We start from the raw sequence: 19,406 nt of genomic DNA on the forward strand, positions 1-19,406 counted from the left end.
ATGACTATTAATTAGTTTGCATGCATTCAACTCTTAGTCCTTGACTCTTCAACTTACTCAATGCAGGTTTTGTCTCAACTCTTCCTGCTCCTATAGGATCTTCCCCATATGAGATGCTGGGACTTGACTGTGAGATGGTGAGGCAAGAGATGACAATTTTGGTTCTTTATATTCAAAGTTGTTCTATGCAATAAAGACTTGGAAAGTTACAGACGTAAAATAGAAAGAAAATAAAAATCAGAAATGTAGCAAATGCTACTGGTGTACCATGTTGAAGTTTGTTGTGTTTTGTGTAAACGATAGAAGGACTATAGATCCATCTTATGAAATCAATATTCACACCATGGTTCAGAATATAGATACAGGGCGATACACCGGTAGGGCGTATCAGCCTGTATCAGTACTGTTTTTTTATTTATTTTTTTTGAAACTGGTTCAGAGGGGCTGGTTTAAGGCTGGTCTAGCCCCTGAACCACTTGCTGGCCCGAAACACTCCCTGTAGGGGCATATCGGGAAGGCTCCGATACGATATGTATTGGCCGATGCGGGCCGATTCGTGATGAAATTTTGATCCTTGATTCACATATGTAAATCTGTTGGCAATGATCCTCTCTATTGGACACATGTTAATGTATATTGGCTAGATGGAGTTAAACATGAGAACTTGAGTCAACTTTTTATGGTTCAAATGAGTAAATTGATTGTTCAATTTAAAAGAACTTGGTAAATTGACCTATTTTGTAGTACAAGTAAACTTTCATTAGAACAAGAGTGAGAGCATTCCAAGTAGGCTTTCATGGCCAATTTATTAGGTGATTGACTGAAAACTGATCCAGTTGAGTTAATTCAGTTTGGTTTGTAGTTGGCATGCGGTTTGTTCGATTACAGATTTGAAAATATGCTTTGCCTTTTCAAACATTTATTAGATGTTCCTGCCTGTTTTTGACTTTTATTTTGTCATGTTATCTTAATTGATAAAATATTTTCGTTATTTTCATAATGATTCCTATATCCAACAATGTGGATGGCAACATGCATCTTTTGATGGGTACTAATATGATCATTGGGAATATTTCTTACTAAATTTAGTCTTCAAGTTTGGACTGTTTTTAACTCTCAAGTCAGATACTGTAGGGAAGTATTTCTTGTTGGATGGTGACTAAAATACCATTTGTTAACCTTTTTATTTTTCAGTGTGTCACTGCGAATGGGTTTGAACTTACAAGAGTGACATTGGTAGATATTGAAGGACAGGTATTTTTACCCACTTTTTTTATTATATCATGTTTCATAAGATTGGTTTTAATTGATAATGATTTGTGTGGTTAGTTTGAAAGTAGTTGGTTTAGATCATCATGCATATTACATGCTTTTGTTGTAGGCAATTTGCAATATATTCGGCCTCTAGATTCAGTTTGGAATTAATAAGTAATAAAACAAGACAGGGATCTTTTGGCGTGGAGGGTGAGAGAGATTGAAAGGCAAGATAAGATCATAAGAAGTTACAAAAAATTCCGAAGAGCAGGGAAGGGGATACCTTCTAGTAGATAAATGGAAGTTGCATGATCTTAGGTTCCCTTTTAGGATACCACTAGTTAGCTTACATTGTGAAGCCAACAAGAAAAAAGATTGCACCATATCTTGGGAGACCTGAGGTAAGGATTCATTGAAATTTCATTTAGAGGGACAGGGGAGGAGGTAAAAAGGAGACCTCCTTTAGCTAAATCAACTTATTCAGTGTCAATAATGCATTTTGAAAGAGATAAACTCGACCTTTTTTGTGTTTGATACCAAAAAAGATGGTGCTTCTTTCTTTTTAGATTTCAGGCTGATTTCTTTGTGGAATGTAGTTTATAAATTCATTACCTAGATTCTTGCAAATTGATTGAAGAAGGTGGTGCAAAAACCAGTCAGCTTTCATTGGGGACAAATCTATCTTGGATAATATTTTACTATGTTGTGATGTGGTGAGAGGCTTTGATGGACAAAATCACAGTTCAACTGCAGTGTTGAAGATTGACCTAAACAAAGATAATGATTCTATAAGATTGGAGTTTGTTGTTAGGGTTCTATGGAAAATGGGATTTCCAATGTTGGATTGATTGATGATACCATTAGGGAGGGCAGATGACATCTCATTCCTAAATGCAGGGCTGTTGGTTTGTCCCATCTTGCTTTTGCAGACGACCTAATGTTGTTTATGAAGGGGGAAGCTTATTTGCGGGCTGTAGCAACTGTGTTATCAACTTTCTCAGTCATGTCAGGCTTGGAAGTTGATAATTCTAAGTTGTTATCTTCTTTGGATGAACAGGAGGGGGCTAACTTAAAATCTATAATTAAATTTACTGAAGGAGAGAGCTCCTGGTCAGATACTTGGGTGTTCCTTTGGTAGCATCAAAGTTGACTTACAACCATTGCAGCCCTATCTCTGTGGCGATTAGGATGTGGGACAAGACTATGGCTGGACAATTGGCACGCTTTGGGGGTATTGATGAACAAAAGAGAGAGGAGCTGAATGTGATTCGGGACAAGTGACAGAGGTAGTGGGGGAGATAAATTCAGAAGCAGAAGAGAGAGAACTAGGGGACAAAATTTGGGAGTTGATCTGGGAATTATTTAGAATCAGAATGGAAGAGGAGCTGAATGTGAAAGAGGGTAGGGTTGAGGAGGAGATTATTCAATTTCCCAATACAGTGGAGAAAAGTGGATACAGTGGAAAATCAAAAGGACAACAGAAAAAGAAGAAGGGGTCAGGTAAGAAACTAGAATGAAATGAGAAGGTGGAAGAGTCTAGTAAGAAGGTAGGAGAGCTTTCTAAGAAGAGGAAGAAAAAGCTGAGTGAGGTGGAGAGGTTGAAGAGTGGGGTGTGTTATGATAAAGCAAGTGGGGGTAGGAAGGATAGAAAAAAGGAGTAAAGAGGGTGGTATGGTTGGGGCTACCTGAAATGTTTGTCCATGAAGTTAATAGGCTGGAATTTAAGAGGTTTGGGGAAGTTCAAAGAAAAGGCGAGTGATCGAAGACTTCTTGAGAAGAGAAAAGCCAGATGTGGTCTTAATACAAGAATCAAAATTGTCTGAGGTGGACAAGAAATGGGTGAAGAGCATTTGGTCAACAAGAAGTTTGACTTGGGCCTTTGCACAATTGTGGGGAGCTTTAGGGGGAATTATTACTTTATGGAGAAATGAAGATTGGGAGTGTGAAGAACAATTAATTGGGAACTTCTCGGTGTCAATAAAATTGAAGAAAAAGGAAGATGGGTGGGCTTGGGGTGCTAACTAATGTCTATGGTCCCACCTCTTATAGGGAAAGGCAAGGTTTCTGGGAAGAACTAGTGGCTGTTAGGGGTTTGTGGGATGGCCCTTGGTGTTTGGGTGGGGATTTCAACATAATAAGATTCTTAAACGAGTCCAATAACCCCAGTCGTAGGATTGAATCTAGCATGAGGAAGTTTAATCTCTTTGTGGAGAATTTTGCATTGCAGGACCTCCCTCTTCAGCAAGCAAATTTTACCTGGTCAAACTTCCATGAAAACCCTACTTGTTGTCGATTGGATAGGTTCCTTTTTACAGTGGATTGGGAAGCTGAATGGGGGATAGGTGTTACAACATTGCCGAGACCTATTTCAAATCATTGCCCAATCAGGTTGTCTCAAGAAAGACTAAATGGAGGCCTGTGCCCTTTTAGGTTTGAAAACATGTGGTTACTTCATCCAGAGTTTCTAGCTAAGGTAAAAGAATGGTGGGAAGTGGACCAAGTGGAATTCCGATGGAAGGGGTATAGGTTTTACAAAAAACTACAACTCTTGAAAGCTAGACCCAAGATTTGGAATAAAGAGGTTTTTGGTAGATTAGAGCAAAGAAAAGTGGAAATCAATCAGAGAGTGCAGGAGCAAGATGGACTAGAAGCTGAAAGAAGGCTGGGGGAAGAGGGTAGGGTGGAAAGATGGAATTTGAAATAGGAACTGAAAGATCTTCTTAGGAAGGAGGAGATAAGCTGGAGGCAAATATCCAGGTGCAAATGGCTAAAGGAAGGGGACATCAATACAAGGTTTTTTCATTCGTTGGCAAATGGGAAGAAAAGGAAGAATTCTGTTTCAAAATTGGAGTGGGATGGGCAATTGCTGACGAGGGGAAGATGATATAGCTCAAGCTTTGGTTAATCACTTCAAATTAGTGTATGACAACCCAGGGAGACCTAGTGAGAGCTTAGAGGACTTGGAGTGGAGGGTGGAAGATAGTGTCTTATTGGAATCTTTGGAAAGAAGATTTGAGGCCCAAGAAGTGAGAAATGCAATCTTCTCCATGGATTGAGCTAAAGCTCCTGGGTCTGATGGTTTTTTGATGGCCTTCTATCAAGATTGTTGGGAGATAATTAGAGAGGATTTGTTGAAGGTTTTTGAAGAGTTCTATGAGAGAGGCAAATTTAACTCAGGAGCAAATGCAATTTTTATTGCCTTGGTTCCTAAGAAGAAGGACACTCTCCAACCAAAGGATTTCAGACCTATAAGCCTGGTGGGAAGCATGTATAAGATCATATCTAAGGTCCTAGCGCTAAGATTAAAAAAGATCCTCCCGTCTCTAATCTCACCGTATCAAGGGGCCTTTGTAGAAGGAAGACAAATTGTAGATCAAATACTTATTGCCAATGAATGTATTGAGGTGAAGAGGAGGAGAAAGGAAAAGGGGTTAGTTTGCAAATTGGATATTAAAAAGGCATATGACATGGTGGATTGGGATTTTTTACTAGAGGTTCTCAAGCGGAGAGGGTTTGGGGAGAGATGGTGCAGTTGGGTAAAGGGATGCATTTCTCAATATTGGTGAATGGTGTAGCTAGGGGTTTCTTTCCTGCAAAGAGGAGTATTAGGCAAGGAGATCCATTGTCCCCATTCCTCTTTACCCTAGTAGCTGATGTGTTGAGTGCCATGATTTCGAGGGCCGATGCTAACAATTTGATAAGAGGTTGGAGGATTGGTAGGGAGGAGGTGGTGGTCACACACTTACAATTTGCAAATGACATCATCTTGTTTTGTAATGGGGAGGAAGGGGAATTACGGAACTTAAAGAGTTTAGTGCTTCAATTTGAAAGGAAGTCCAATCTTAAAGTGAACTGGGGAAAAAGTTGTGTGGCAGGGCTCAATCTAGGGGGAGAGGAGGTGGATTCCCCAACTAAGATTTTGGGGTGTGAAGTGGGGGGCTGGCCTTTACAATATTTGGGGCTACCACTGGGAGGGAATCCAATGGTTGAGAGTTTTTGGTACCCTGTAATTGAAAGATTCTCCAAGAGGTTAGCAAATTGGAAGAGGAATTACATCTCTTTAGGGGGTAGGATAACCTTAATCAAGTCAACCTTAGCCAACCTGCCAGTTTATTTCCTGTTTACATTTAGAGTACCAATGAAAGTAGCTAACCAGTTAGAGAAGATTATGAGGGATTTCTTGTGGGAACCAGGGGATACTAACAAGGATCACTTAGTGAAGTGGGAGGTGGTTTCTAGGAGTAGGGATGATGGAGGCCTTGGGTTAGGAAATATAAGATTAAGAAACATGGCTTTGCTGGGGAAATGGATTTGGAGACTACCGATGGTACAGGACAGAATTTGGTCTAGAGTGTGTTAGTATTCTTGGATTGGCAGATAACGACTAGGATGCAGGACTCGACCCTGGGGCTTCTAAGTGTTCTCCTTGGAAAGCTATTCAAGGTATTTTGCCTTTTATGCTTCCTTATTTCAAATGATGTCTGCGCTGGAAATAAAGTCTTGTTTTGGGAAGATGTTTGGGTTGGTGAAAACTCCCTTAGAGATAGATTTCCTTCTATTTACTCCTTGTCTGAAAACAAAAGAAAAGTGATATCTTCAGTGTTTGTTGATAACTCTTGGGATTTGGGCTTGAGAAGAGGTCTAAGGGATTCTGAAATGGGGATGGTTGATGATTTGATCACTCAGTTAGGGGAAGTCTTTCTTGATCAACCCTGTAGAGATAGCAAAATTTGGAAACCTTCCCCTTCTGGTTTTTTCAATTGCTTTTCTTTCTATAACATTTTGCTTCAGGCCTCTAACCTTGTAGGGAACTTTCCTTCAAAGGAGGTGTGGGGTAGCCCTATACCCCCTAAAATTCAGGCCTTTTGATGGGAAGTGGTACTCCAAAAAATCAACACCTTAGATTTATTGCAGAAAAAGAGGCCAAATATGTGCCTCTCCCCCCATGTTTGTTGCCTCTGTTTGGGTTCTGGTGAGATAATTTCACATTTACTAATCTCATGTCCCTTTGTGTTATTTATTTGGTCTTGGTTCTCTTCTCTCTTTGGCTGTAGGTGGACTCCCTCCTTAAGCGTGGTGGACCTCCTTGATCCAACATTTTACAAGCAACCAACGGTTCGCGGAAGGATTATGTGGAGAGCCACTAGAGCTGCTGTATTGTGGTCAGTGTGGGAGGAAAGAAACAATAGGATCTTTAAAGGCAGATGTAGATCCAAGGAAGAGGTTGTGGAAGGAATAACTACTAAGTTTATCCATTGGTTGAAATCCTGTGATCTTTTTAAGGATTTCTCAGTTGAAGACATTTATAGAAGTTGGGGTATTGTGGCATCTACTACTACTTCCAGAGCTATGATATAGGAAGTTTGGTCCCAACCGGCACAACAAAGGGTGAAACTGAACTTTGATGGAAGTTCTATAGGTAATCCAGGCCCATCTGGTATAGGAGGTGTTTTCAGAGATAATGAAGGCAAGATAATGGCTTTGTTTTCAGGTCCAATAGGAGTTGGAGATTCCTTAAGAGCGGAAATCTTGGCACTACATCAAGGTGTAAAACTGGCCAAACAGTTGGGGCTACAACAGATTGAGATAGAGGGAGACTCCAAGTTGATAATTGGGTGGATGCAATCAGGGCAGCTGGGAATTTGGCAATATAGACAGCTGATAAGGGAAATTCTTAGCATAACAAGGGAGGTGGGTGTGGTTCAACTGGGTAAGGAGATCAGCAAATGGTTTTGCTGACGCCCTAACAAAACAAGGGACTGTAAGGGAGAGCCTTTTTTGGGCAGTGCTGTAATGTTTGATGTTTATTGGATCAACCTTTTCTAATAAGGGTTGAATTCTGTATTTCAGGTTAATTTATCTCTAATGAAAGTTATCGTTTCTGATAAAAAAAAAAAAGAACAGGTCCAATAATAGAGTAAGGTATGGTTCTGGTCTGAATAGGAATGCTCTTGTCAGTTTCCTGTTTCATGGTGGAGAATGGCGCCCACTTGTAGTTAACTCCTTATTTGATTGAGGTATGGCAAGGGTTTGCAAGTTGCTCCTAGGATCACAGGTCATGGGGTTAATGAAGTTAAATGGACAGCATGCAAATCAGGTTGTTTTCTGTTCAAAGTGCTTATGATTATAGGAAATTGGAGATCTGAAGTCTTCTGGAGGAATATTGTTTGGTTCAGGCATAGCATTCCTTGCCATAGTCTTATTTGTAGATTGTGTATAGAGTAGCTACCAACTATGGAATAGTTGTTCAACTCAGATTATACAACACTCTGTATTCTGTGCAAGTGCCCTGCTGAAAATCTGCAGCATTTGTTCTTTTAATGTTGCTCTTCTCAAGCTGTTTGGTCAAGAATGGCAGAGAAATGTTGTCTGGTTACTAGGTATGTTGGTACTTGGGCTGATGAAATCAGATGGATTCTTGGAAGTTTCTAATGCAAGTGAATTGCTTCTTTGATACTAAAGCTTGTATATTGTAGTTCTGTTTACCACGTTTGGATTGAACAAATGCTCAGCTATTTGGGAAGGCCAGTACAGTAACCAAAATTGAAGAGCAGATTGTTACTGTAGTCGAGACTAAATGCCGCAATGCCAATTTGTCACAACATCAAAGCGGATTGCGTGAGTATGATATAGAACCCTGGTTTTGAGCTTAAACTGGTATATTGTAAGAACTGTAGTAATTGAGTTTATTGTTCTTGAACATGTGGGTGACTCTTTGTGTGTGTTTGGAGCTGTTATAATTCTACTGTTGGTTGTGGAAAATAGGGGGGATTGAATTGTGTTCTCATTGTTGCATGGTGTTGGAGTTGAAGCTTTGGGTTGAGTGAAGGTGTTTGTTGGTTGTATTTTGGTATTGTTTCATGAAATCCTTTTTTTTTTGGATCAATAACAGTAATTTTATTAGAAGAGATACAGAAATTACAACCAGAAGGGAGGGGTAAAAAGTCTTAACCCTCCCTAACAAAACTGAGAACACATGTTACAATATAGCCCAAAAGAGATTTGTTCTTCCCACCCCCTGTTTAGCCAAGGTATCAGCCATGGAGTTAGTACACCTCTTGGCCCATTGAACCCTTACAATCATATTCTGAGTTATCTGAATAATTTTCTTTCTTTCATTAGAGAACTTCTACAAGCTGGACACTTCCTTCTGCAACCATCTAATAGTCAACTGATAGTCACCTTCCACCAACAACTTACTAATATTCAGCTGCTTAGCTCTCTTAAATCCTTCTAGAGCTGCCAAGATTTCAGCTCTCAGTGAGTCCCCCCAGCCTATAGGTCCTGAGAACATAGTAATGATTCAACTTCCACATCCCTGAAGATACAACCTATACCTAAATGGCTTGGATTTCCTTCACTGCTACCATTGAAGTTCAATTTGATGAAACCCGAATCTGGTGGAGTCCAAACAGGTCTAAGAGCAGTGGACATGGGAGCTGACCGAGCCACTTCTTCCCACTTTCTAATGATGTCTCCTACTAAATAATCTTCAAAGAGCTTCAAAGGCTTGACCCAATGAGCCACCCTAACATATATAAGTTTTAAGATGGCTTCCTTACTTTTTTCTTTTTCATGAAATACTCTTTGATTTCTTTCGTCCCAGACTGTCCAACAAACAACAGCTCTAGCACAACTCCACAATATTTTCTCTCTCTTTTTTAAACCCTTCACTGATGTGGAGCTAACCAAGCTTTGCACACTAGAAGGGGAGGTCCACTTGCAACCAAATATAGAAAAAAAAACAACACCAAATATCTGAAACAAAAGGGCAAGAAACAAACAAGTGATATCAACTTTCACCATTTTTCTTACATAAGATGCACTAGTGCAGGGATAAACACCAATTAGGCCTTTTCTTTTGAAGTAGGTCACAAGTGTTACACTTTTCTAGGAATTTTTCCTAGCAAAAAGTGCCTACCCTAGGAGGGATTGGATTACCCCAAATTTCCCGGATTGGAAAAGAAGACCCCGGAATTGGACTAGGCTGTGTTAGTGCTTTGAAAAAGGAGGAGCATAAAAAGATACCCGAAGGGACAGGAGACCAGACCCTAGAGTCCCCAATGGAAGGCTCAAGGACTACCTCATCCAAGATCTTAAGCAAATTCAAAATGGGTTCCAATTCAGGATCCCTAAGCGCCCTTCTAAAACCCAACTTCCAACCAATAGTAGAATTAGACAAGGTAGCAAAGGTGGCTACAAGTTCATTTTTAAACCTAAACAGAGAAAACAAAGAGGGAAACTGCTCTTTCAAGGGGGAATCCCCCACCCAAATGTGTTCCCAAAAATTTACTGACAAGCCAGAGCCAAGATCATACCTGATGAAGGGAAGAAAATATTGAAGGATGGCGTGGATCGACTTCCATGGAGAAGCTCTTGAAGCCCTAGATGAGAGTCTCGGATCCCAACCAGTTGCCTCTTGCCCATGAAAACTTAGGATTATTTTGGCCCATAGGTTCTCCCTTTCTTTAGACCACCTTCATAACCATTTCTCTAAAAGAGCTTCATTCTTCTTCTATAGGTTTCCCAACCCCAGACCCCCTTCACTTTTAGATCTTGTAACTTGATCCCACCTAACTCTATGGTGCCTTTTCTCTTCCCCGGGTTCCCATAAGAAATCCCTCATCAGTTTTTTCAACACCCTATAGACTCCTTTAGGTATTCTGAACACAGACATGAAGTAGACTGGAAGGTTTGCCAATGTTGACTTAATTAGTGTAATCCTACCCCCCAGAGACAAATAATTCTTCTTCCAGGAAGCTAGCCTTTTAGTGAATTTGTCAATCACCGGATTCCAAAAGCTCCTTTTTCTAGGATTATCCCCTAAAGGAAGCCCTAGATATTTCAGTGGCCAATGAGCTATCTCACAACGTAACACTCGAGCAATTTCCTCCACCTCTCCCTCACTCATATTAATACCAATCATACAGCTTTTACCAAGGTTAACTTTGAGGTTGGTCATTAGTTCAAACACCTTAATCACCTTCTTCAAGTTACTCACCCAACTAATCTCCTCTCCGTCACAAAACAGAATAGTGTCATCTGCAAATTGTAGGTGAGTGACCGGAACCCTATCCCTCCCCACTCTCCATCCACTAATCAAGCTTCTTGAATTTTCCCTTCTCAATCAACCTCCCTAACACTTTAGCAATTAGGGTAAAGAGGAAGGGGGAGAGAATAATGACAAGTCCTGAAGCACCACCCTACCATTCACTAACACAGAATAATGACAAGTCCTGATGCACCCTTTTATCCACTTGCACCAGTTCTTCCCAAAGACCAATCAACCAGGTCATATGCCTTCTCCAAATCTAGCTTACACACCAGCCCTTTCTCACCTCTACTTCTATAGTCTTCCATGCTCTCACTGGCAATCAAGATTTGGTCCACAATTTGTCTATTCGTCACAAAAGCACCTTCATTGTGGGAAATAATTAAGGGGAACACCTCTCTAATTCTTCTAGATAGCACCTTAGTAATGATCTTGTAGAGCCTATTAACCAAACTGATGGGTCTGAACTCTTTAGGGTGACAAGCCCCTTCAATCTTCGGAACTAAAGCTATAAAAGTAGAATTCAGGCCCGGATTTATCACATCTCTTTTGAAGAATTCAGAGAACAAAGCTTGAATATCAACCTTAATTATCTTCCAACAATCCTAATAAAAAGCCATCGTGATACCATCAGGGCTCGGGGCTTTAGATCTATCCATAGAGAAAATGGCATCCTTGATCTCTTCCAGGTCAAACTCTCTTTCCAACCACACAGTCAACTCATCAGGGAGCTTAGGCCAATCTAACCCATCAACCCTTAATCTCTTCAACAAAGGCTTTCTGAAGATGGATTTAAAGTGCTCCACAAAAGCCTCAACAATCTCATGCTGTTGGGTCAAAACTGTCCCATCAACTACCAACTTAGATATGGTGTTTTTCTTTCTTCTACTATTGGCAATTGCATGGAAAAATTTTATATTCCTATCTCCTTCCTTCACCCATTTATGTCTAGATTTCTGCCTCCAACTAATCTCTTCTTAGAAAATAGTGTCCTCTAGACTCTTCCTTAACTCCCACCTTTGTTCTTTATCACTTTCCCCAAACAACCCCTTTCTTCCTTGGCATCTAAATCCTCTATCTGGCTTATCAACTGCTGCTTCCTCTCTTCTAACCTACCAAAGCGGAGAATATTCCATTCCTTAATTTTGACTTTCAGCTCTTTTAGCTTCTAATGTAATTTCATCCCTACCCAATTGACTTTCGGGTTACTTTCATTCCACCAACTTTTCACCTTGTTTTTGAAGTTCGGGTGGAGTAACCACGTATTTTCAAACCTAAAGGGGGAGGGTCCACTACCACCAATATCAGACTTACAGATCATTATTGGCCAGTGGTCGGAAGTAACTCTGGGTAAGGCCCTTGACACCAAATCTCCCCAATGCTCCTCCCAGTCTGTAGTGAACAAGAACCTATCTAATTTTGAGCAGATATGTTTAGCTTGGAGATTGGATCAAGTGAAGCTATTGTGCTGAAGATTCAATTCCTTTAGCTCAAAAGCATTAATGAAATCATTGAACTTCCTCATGCTGGTAGTACTCCTTTGTCTCTCCTTGTTACACTCTTCAATGAATCTGATCACATTAAAGTCCCCTCCTAAACACCAGGGCCCCTCCCACAGTCCTCTGACATCTTCCAGTTCCTCCCACAACTCCTTCCTCTGTTTATAACTATTGGGGCCATATACATTGGTAAGGGCCCATTCAAACCCATCTAACACCTGCTTAAATTTAACCGAGATTGAGAAACTTCCCATTAATTCTTCCACTCCCTCCACTACTTTATCCTTCCACAAGATAATTAAACCTCCAGATGAGCCCCAAGATGGGCTCATAGCCCAGCTTAGACCATTCACTCTCCACACTCCTAGCCCACCTTTTGTCAAATGTCATAAGGTTAGATTCCTGAATTAGAACAATGTCTGGATTTTCTTTCTTTAATACCTCCTTTATTAAGGATTTCTTCCTAGCACTCCCCAACCCTCTCACATTCCAACTTACTATCTTCATTTCTTCAACACCTCTACTCAGCCCCACTCCCTTTCTTCCTAGAATCCTCCTTTTCTTCCCCTCCCTCTTCTTTCTCTAGCCTCTTTACCCCCATCCACTTCCAACTTCAATTTCTCAGCTTCACTTAATCTTCTCTTCCTCCTAATCCCACCTTCTCTTTCAGTCTGTAAGTATCCTTTCAGCTCATTCAAGTCTTTAACCTTGCAAACTAACTTTGCCACAAATTCAGCTGTTGACTCCTCTTCATCTTCTCCCATGTCTTTCATTTCCCCCCTACCTCACCCCTCCTCTTCCCCTCCTTTTCCTCCTCCATCTTACCACTATCCTTCCTAGATTCCACCCTAGCCAGATTCTTAACCACATCAATTGGAACTGTTTCCCCCATCTTCATCTCCTTCTCACCCCCTCCCATGACTCCCCGACCTCCCCAATGTCAGCCTCTAATCCTTGGGTACACAGCAATGGGGCACAACTGGAATATGAGAGACAAACACCACAGGCAGAGCAGACATTAGTATGAAAAACCGAAACCACAACCATACCTGGGTTGGAGGCAATAGGAGAAATGACAACCGAATGGGTTAGTCCTTTCACTCGCTGGGTAGGGCTTATTTGATCGCCACCTAGACTTACTTCACCCTTGTTCGTACTTTCGAGGCTTTGTCGTTCATCCCCGCCTGTACACTCTCTACTCGAATTTTGGTGAGAAGCCGAGGTCCACTTGCAGATTTCTTGTCTTAAGTTGCTCTCCTAGTTTGATTATTCCCTACTTGGAGATCGATTTTCCCCCTTGTCTTCTAAAGCATTCTTGGCAACATTCAGTTCTCCACACCCAACGGAGGATTTGTGCAAGAAAGAGTCTTCTTCTACACTCTCTAAGAACAAAATATATGTGGTGCAAGGGTTTTCCACCACTCCTGGACGTTCGTCGCACTGGATTTCATCTTCGTCATCAAAGTCTGATGCCTCCTCTAAACTGTCGTAGTTAACCCATCCTTCGTCCTCATCCTCACCATCTTCTCTACTCCCCCTGGAGTATCTAGGGTTTGGCTTGTCACCTTCCTCCCCGTTCTAGTCGCCTTCTCTCAGTTTCACCACCGGAATCCAGCAAAATGGCTTCTTAGAAGAAATTCGGTCGCCTAAGAGAGTTCTTCGGACCCCAACACATGAGTCTCATGAGGAAGAAGAGACACTTATTTTTGTCTATCGTCGGTTGCAAAGAAGGTTTGACTTACGTGACCACTTAAGTGGTCACATGAGTCCAAAGAATAATTTTGGACCCTAGCTTAATATCAGCAAACCGATCACACCTTGAGTCGGCCGGGTCAGATCAAGTGGCAAGAAGCTCTATCTTAGACCTGATACGGATCCCCCCTGGTCTGACCGAGACTCTCCTTTGACCATACCCGCATAAGACCAACTAGTGGGAAAAAAGCTTTTGTTTTCAAAAACATTTGAAAACTTATCCAGAAAAAACATCTTTGCTTTTTACAAACGACTTTTCAGCTTCCACCTTTGGAGAACTCTTCCCTCCAACCACGATCACGTGTCCAGACTTCCTTCACTCTATCCCGCCAACTGGAACCCATCTTGCCACGTCATCATCTCCTTCAACCTTCGACTTCCCCATCCAGTGTGACGCTTCAACTTCTGAACTCACCCAAATCTTGTACCAGTTACCTTCTGCACAAAGGTGTAAAACTCTTGGAACTTCTTCACGCTTTATTCCAACTACTCTCAGTTGAACTGCTCTCAAATTTGTAATTTTGCACGATAGGAGAACACTGTCCATCGCCTGCACTAGTCTCTCCATTGTTGTTTTTTGCTAGAGATGAAAGGGTAATCCCAACATCTTCAGTTTGAAGTGACTGTCTACAGCCGCCTCCTCATTTGAAAGGGGACACCAGTTCTCAATACTTATAGGTCCTTCAGTCGTTACCAGCATGGTGAAATCTATCAAAGCCTCCCCCACATCAAGGACTTGTTTTCTATGAGTGAATGGAATAAGGATGACTGTCTGGTTCAACCCAAACTTCCACGTCACCTCCTCTAGCAGTCCCTTCCAGTATTTTACCTCCTCCCTCACAGATACAATGAATTTGTTCTCCCATGCTCCCTTTTCCCCAACCAAGGCAATTTTTGGTTCTGGTATTGTGAACGCCACTGTTGGATTTTCTTGGTCTTCTACTATTTCTTCTAAGCCCAACCTCTCCAATCTCTTTCTTCTTTCTGTCATCACTTCTTTCTTACTCTGTTTGCTAGCTACTTTTTCTGTCTGTACCTTCATTGCCCTTGACTCCTTAATGACTAATCTCCGGTGAAGAGCATTAGCCACCCCTGACCATCCCTGTAGCTGAACACCTTTAGGGATAACTATTGTTGCCTTCTCCTTTTATCGAACTTTTCTTCCAGAGTAACATACCATCCCCTGTATAAGAAATTCAACTAAATCTACAATCGGTGATTTCTACTAGGTATCAGAGCAGGCTGAAGGTTCCTTGAGTTGTTTTCTCATGCAGCCCTAGATTGGCCGACTGCATGGTGATTTAAGAGGCTGATCGAAGATCTCAGGTAAGCTCGGTTTTTGGATTTTTTGGTGGATCTGTTTGCCTTGTAGCTGGTCTAGGGTTTCTCATCAAAATCAGGAAAAACTAGAAAAAGGGGAAGAGTCCTGTTTCTGTTGGACTCTTCAATTTTGACCTAGGAAGTGGTGCCCTAATTTTTTAGGGTTCCTTGGAGTTTTTTGTAAGGGGCTGCCTCTTCTCTATCTTCTCTCGCATCGCAGAAAAGGAATCTTTTGTGGGAAGACAGTCTAGGACACCAGAAAGTTGTTGGTTCCAGAAGTGTTTTGTTTGATCTTGTATATTTCAGTTATTTTCTTTACACTTTTTGAGAAGCATGGAGGGTCACAGAGTTGAAAATAAGCCCGAGAGTGAAATGGGACTAGTGAGAGGAGGTGCTGGAGACCTTTTCAGGACTGGGACCATTACTACAGTTAGGTTGGATGGTGCAAATTACTTAGAATGGTCACAATCTGTAAAGATGGCCATTGGTGCTCATGGGAAATTAGGGTATATCACTGGTGAAGAAGTGAAACCCGAAACTAGCAACTCTCGGTGGGTACAGGAGAATTATATGGTGATGACTTGGTTTTGCAACCCCATCCCATATTTCCTTAGTTGCATTTGCCTATAAAAAAATTTTACTTATATGGGGCAACATGGAATTACACAACCAAGTAATCCACTCTACTTTCTTTGCTCACACAGGTAGTTCACACGTCACTGCAAATTATGTTTCTACTTCAGGTAAGGAGGGACCTCCTTGGATTATAGATTCTGGAGCCTCAGAGCACATGACCCATAGCTCTACTATTTTTTCTTCTTACTAGCTCTGTTCTGGTAGAGATAGGGTCTCCACAACTGATGAATCCCATGTTCCCATTGTTGGGAAGGGATCTGTCAAGATTAGTGATTCTATTTCTCTACCCTCTGTCCTTCATGTTCCCAAATTGAGCACTAATTTGTTATTTTTTAGTAGTTTGATTAAGAACCTGAACTACTTAGTAATTTTTTTTCCTGGTCATTGTATTTTGCAAGATTTGGATTCAAAGAGGACGATTGGGAGTAGTTGTGAAGTGAATGGGATCTACCTCCTGGATGTGCTTCATCCTCATAAGAGTCATCATGTCAGCAGGGATAGTGAGTCAGGGTATGTGGGTCAAATTATGCCTTGGCATAATCGTTCAGGCCATTTACCTTTTTCTTCTTTGAGTCTTTTGTTTCCAAAACTTTTTGAGTTTGTTAGTTTGTTAAGGCTGGAGTGTGAAGGTTGTCAACTTGGAAAGCATTGTAGACATTCATTTAAACCTAGTAATAAAAGGTGTTCTTCTTTTGATGTTATTCATTCTGATGTGTGGGGACCTTACCATGTTCCCTCTATGGGAGACTATCGATATTTTCTCTTATTTGTGGATGATTTCTCACGATACTCCTGGATTTACCTGATGAGATCCCGTGATGAAGTACCATCCTTGGTGAGGCAATTTCATCAGATGGTGCTAACACAGTTTGGAACAAGAATAAAGGTGTTCAGATCAGACAATGCTAGGAAATATTTTGAAAAACATCTTGCCTCATATCTGTTAGAATATGGTGTTGTCCATCAAAGCAGCTGTCCCTACAATCCACAGCAGAATGGTGTTGCAGAAAGGAAGAACAAACACATTGTTGAGATTGCAAGAAGCACGACGATCACATCTACAGTTCTAATTCGGTTTTGGGGTGATGCAGTTCTCACATCAGTATATCTGATTAACAGGGTGCCCTCTCGTATACTTGGATTCAACACCCCATTCAGTCTCATTTTTCCTGAGGGGGAGATGTTTCATATTCCTCTTAGGGTGTTTGGGTGTGTTTGCTTTGCACACATCCTTGGTCCTCACTGCTCGAAGCTTGACCCCAAGGCAAAGAAGTGTGTCTTCCTTGGATATGTAGAAAATCAGAAAGGGTACTGCTACTATGATCCAGTCTCTGGGAGCCAGTATGTTACCATGGATGTCACCTTTTTTGAATCCACATACTTCTTCTCAAAGAATCCTTCTAAGGGGGAGTGTTTTGGGGAAGTGAGTCAGCAGTCTATTCCTCTCCCAGTTCCAGTCCCTGTGTCTACTCCTGTGCTTGACCCTCCTGTGTCACCTACCTTACCACCTCCATCCTGCTTCTCAGCATTAGTTATGACAAACTTCACAAGGAGGTTGATTCCACTACAGTAGAACTCACATCACTTCCTGTCGGTTCCTTGGAGACTCCAAATTCAGCTGACATGGATTCAGGTATTCCTCTTGGTCCCGCTACTGTTTCAGTTCCCATTGATTCTACTAACCCTGTTACAGATAACCTCGATCTTCCTATTGCTCTCAGAAAAGGGAAGAGAAAGTGTACTGCTCATTGTATTTCACAGTACTTATCCTACAGTGGACTTTCTCCTTCCTACCGTGCTTTTCTTTCCTCTCTTGACTCTGTGTCTATACCCAAGGGTGTTAGTGAGTCTCTCTCCAAACCTGAGTGGAAGACAACTATGTAGGAAGAGATGACAGCTTTGATTAAGAATCAAACATGGGACATTGTGGATCTACTAGAGGGCAAGGAGATAGTTGGATGCAGATGCGTTTACATAGAAAAATATAAGGCATATGGAAGTATAGAAAGGTACAAGGCAAGACTTATTGCAAAAGGGTACACACAGACCTATGGCATTGATTACTTAGAGACCTTTGCACCAGTTGCAAAGATGACCTCTGTTCAAATACTTCTTTCTCTTGCTGCATCATACTCTTGGCCCTTGATTCAACTTGATGTGAAGAATGCTGTCCTAAATGGGGATCTGCAAGAGGAAGTGTATATGGATCTTCTTGCTAGCTTCTATAGTGATGTTGAAAAGGGAAAGGTATGCATGCTTAAGAAGTCACTTTATGGTTTGAAACAATCTCTCAGAGCATGGTTTGACAGATTCAGAAAGGCCTTGATTGCTTTTGGCTACACTTAGACTCAATCCGATCAGAACCATATAATCAATGCATCAGAAGGTGAGCCAGTAAAGGACATTGGGAGATATCAGAGACTTGTGGGTTGGCTGCTATACTTGTGTATGACAAGACCAGACATTTCCTATGTAGTAAGTGTGGTAAGTCAATACATGCATGCTCCACGAGTCCAACATTGGGAGGCAGTTGACAGGATTCTTACATATCTGAAGGGACACCCGGGCAGAGGCATATTGTTTACTGATCATGGACAGTTGAAACTAGAGGCTTATACAGATGCAGGTTGGTCAAGATGCCTTGATGACAGGAGATCAACTTCAGGAGTGTGCAAGAGTAAGAAACAAACAGTGGTGGCAAGATCAAGTGCTGAAATTGAATATAGGGCCATGGCACATGGAGTTTCAGAACTTCTTTGGATCTGTTCCCTATTAGAAGAAATTGGTGTATAAGCAGAAGAACCTATGATGTTGTACTGTGATAACCAGGCAGCAATTAACATTGCCCATAACCCAGTCCAGCATGACTGAACTAAGCACATTGAAGTGGATAGACATTTTATTAGAGAAAGAGTGACTTTTGGAGAAGTTTGTCTTCCATACATTGCTTCTGATCTGCAGCTCGCTGATGTTCTTACAAAAGGTGTTGCAAAGAACAAGCTGGAGAATGATCTACGCAAGTTGGGAATGTGTTACATTTACTCCCAACTTGAGGGGGAGTGTTGAGTTGGGCCTAGTTGTTTTTATTCTTATTTTAAGTTATTTAGTTAGGAAGTTGTTGGGCTTTAGGCCCATTAGTTTATGTTTTTAAGTTGACTGTTTAGCTACATTAGTAGCCGCCCTACTAAGGGCATCCTTGTAATATCTCATCCTTTAAGTATAAATTATAATGAGGGGTTGGCGGCTAGGGTTTATCTAAAAATCCTGGTTGACTTCCTACTCTTTTCTCCTCATCTTTTCTTCTCTACTGCTGAAATCTTCATCTTCTTCCTCTTTCCCTTCACAAGAAATTCAACTAAATTTGCAATCAATGATTTCTACTGTTCTAACTTTTTACTGGAGAGAGTTGATTAGTGTGGAGTACTTTGATGGTTTGGGGTAGCTGGTTCTTAGGTAAATTAGGTGATGAGGGAATGTTGAATCTAGGTTGAATAATTTTTTTATAAGTAAAATGATTGTATATTAATAGTCAGAAACAATAACACAATTTTACTTTACCTTTAAAAAAAAAGAAAAAGAAAATAGTCACAAACAATAAACAATACAAGCATCCAATAGAGAGGCACGAGATGCTACCTCTCACTCAGACATTAGAATACAGAAATCAATTACAACTGAGCCCAAATACAAGCTGTCCCTATTTACCCCTTGTTTAGCTAACCCATCTGCTATAGCATTAGCCGTTCTCCTAACCCAAGTTATTCTCATGTTCATGTTCTTAGTTATCCATTTAAATTTCTTCATCTCAACCCTATAACACCAAATTATTGATTGACCAACCCAGTCACGAATTTCTCATGCTCAGTTTACTTGCAATCTGTACCCCTTTCATG

At 41.1% G+C, this 19,406-nt stretch overlaps 1 protein-coding gene across 3 annotated transcripts in view; it reads left to right on the forward strand.

Annotated features, from left to right (window-relative positions):
* Positions 1 to 19,406, forward strand: part of LOC104606737 (Polynucleotidyl transferase, ribonuclease H-like superfamily protein) — a 45,605-nt gene that overhangs the window by 10,486 nt on the left and 15,713 nt on the right. For all 3 annotated transcript variants that reach the window (XM_010272083.3, XM_088887192.1, XM_010272084.3), the window contains 2 exons: positions 67 to 137; positions 1,195 to 1,254. In XM_010272083.3, the coding sequence (XP_010270385.1) occupies positions 67 to 137; positions 1,195 to 1,254 (131 nt within the window). The remainder of the gene's footprint in view (positions 1 to 66; positions 138 to 1,194; positions 1,255 to 19,406) is intronic.

Source organism: Nelumbo nucifera, chromosome 5 (assembly GCF_055504915.1).
Source record: "Nelumbo nucifera cultivar China Antique chromosome 5, China Antique-T2T, whole genome shotgun sequence".
In the NCBI taxonomy this organism is placed as follows: domain Eukaryota; kingdom Viridiplantae; phylum Streptophyta; class Magnoliopsida; order Proteales; family Nelumbonaceae; genus Nelumbo; species Nelumbo nucifera.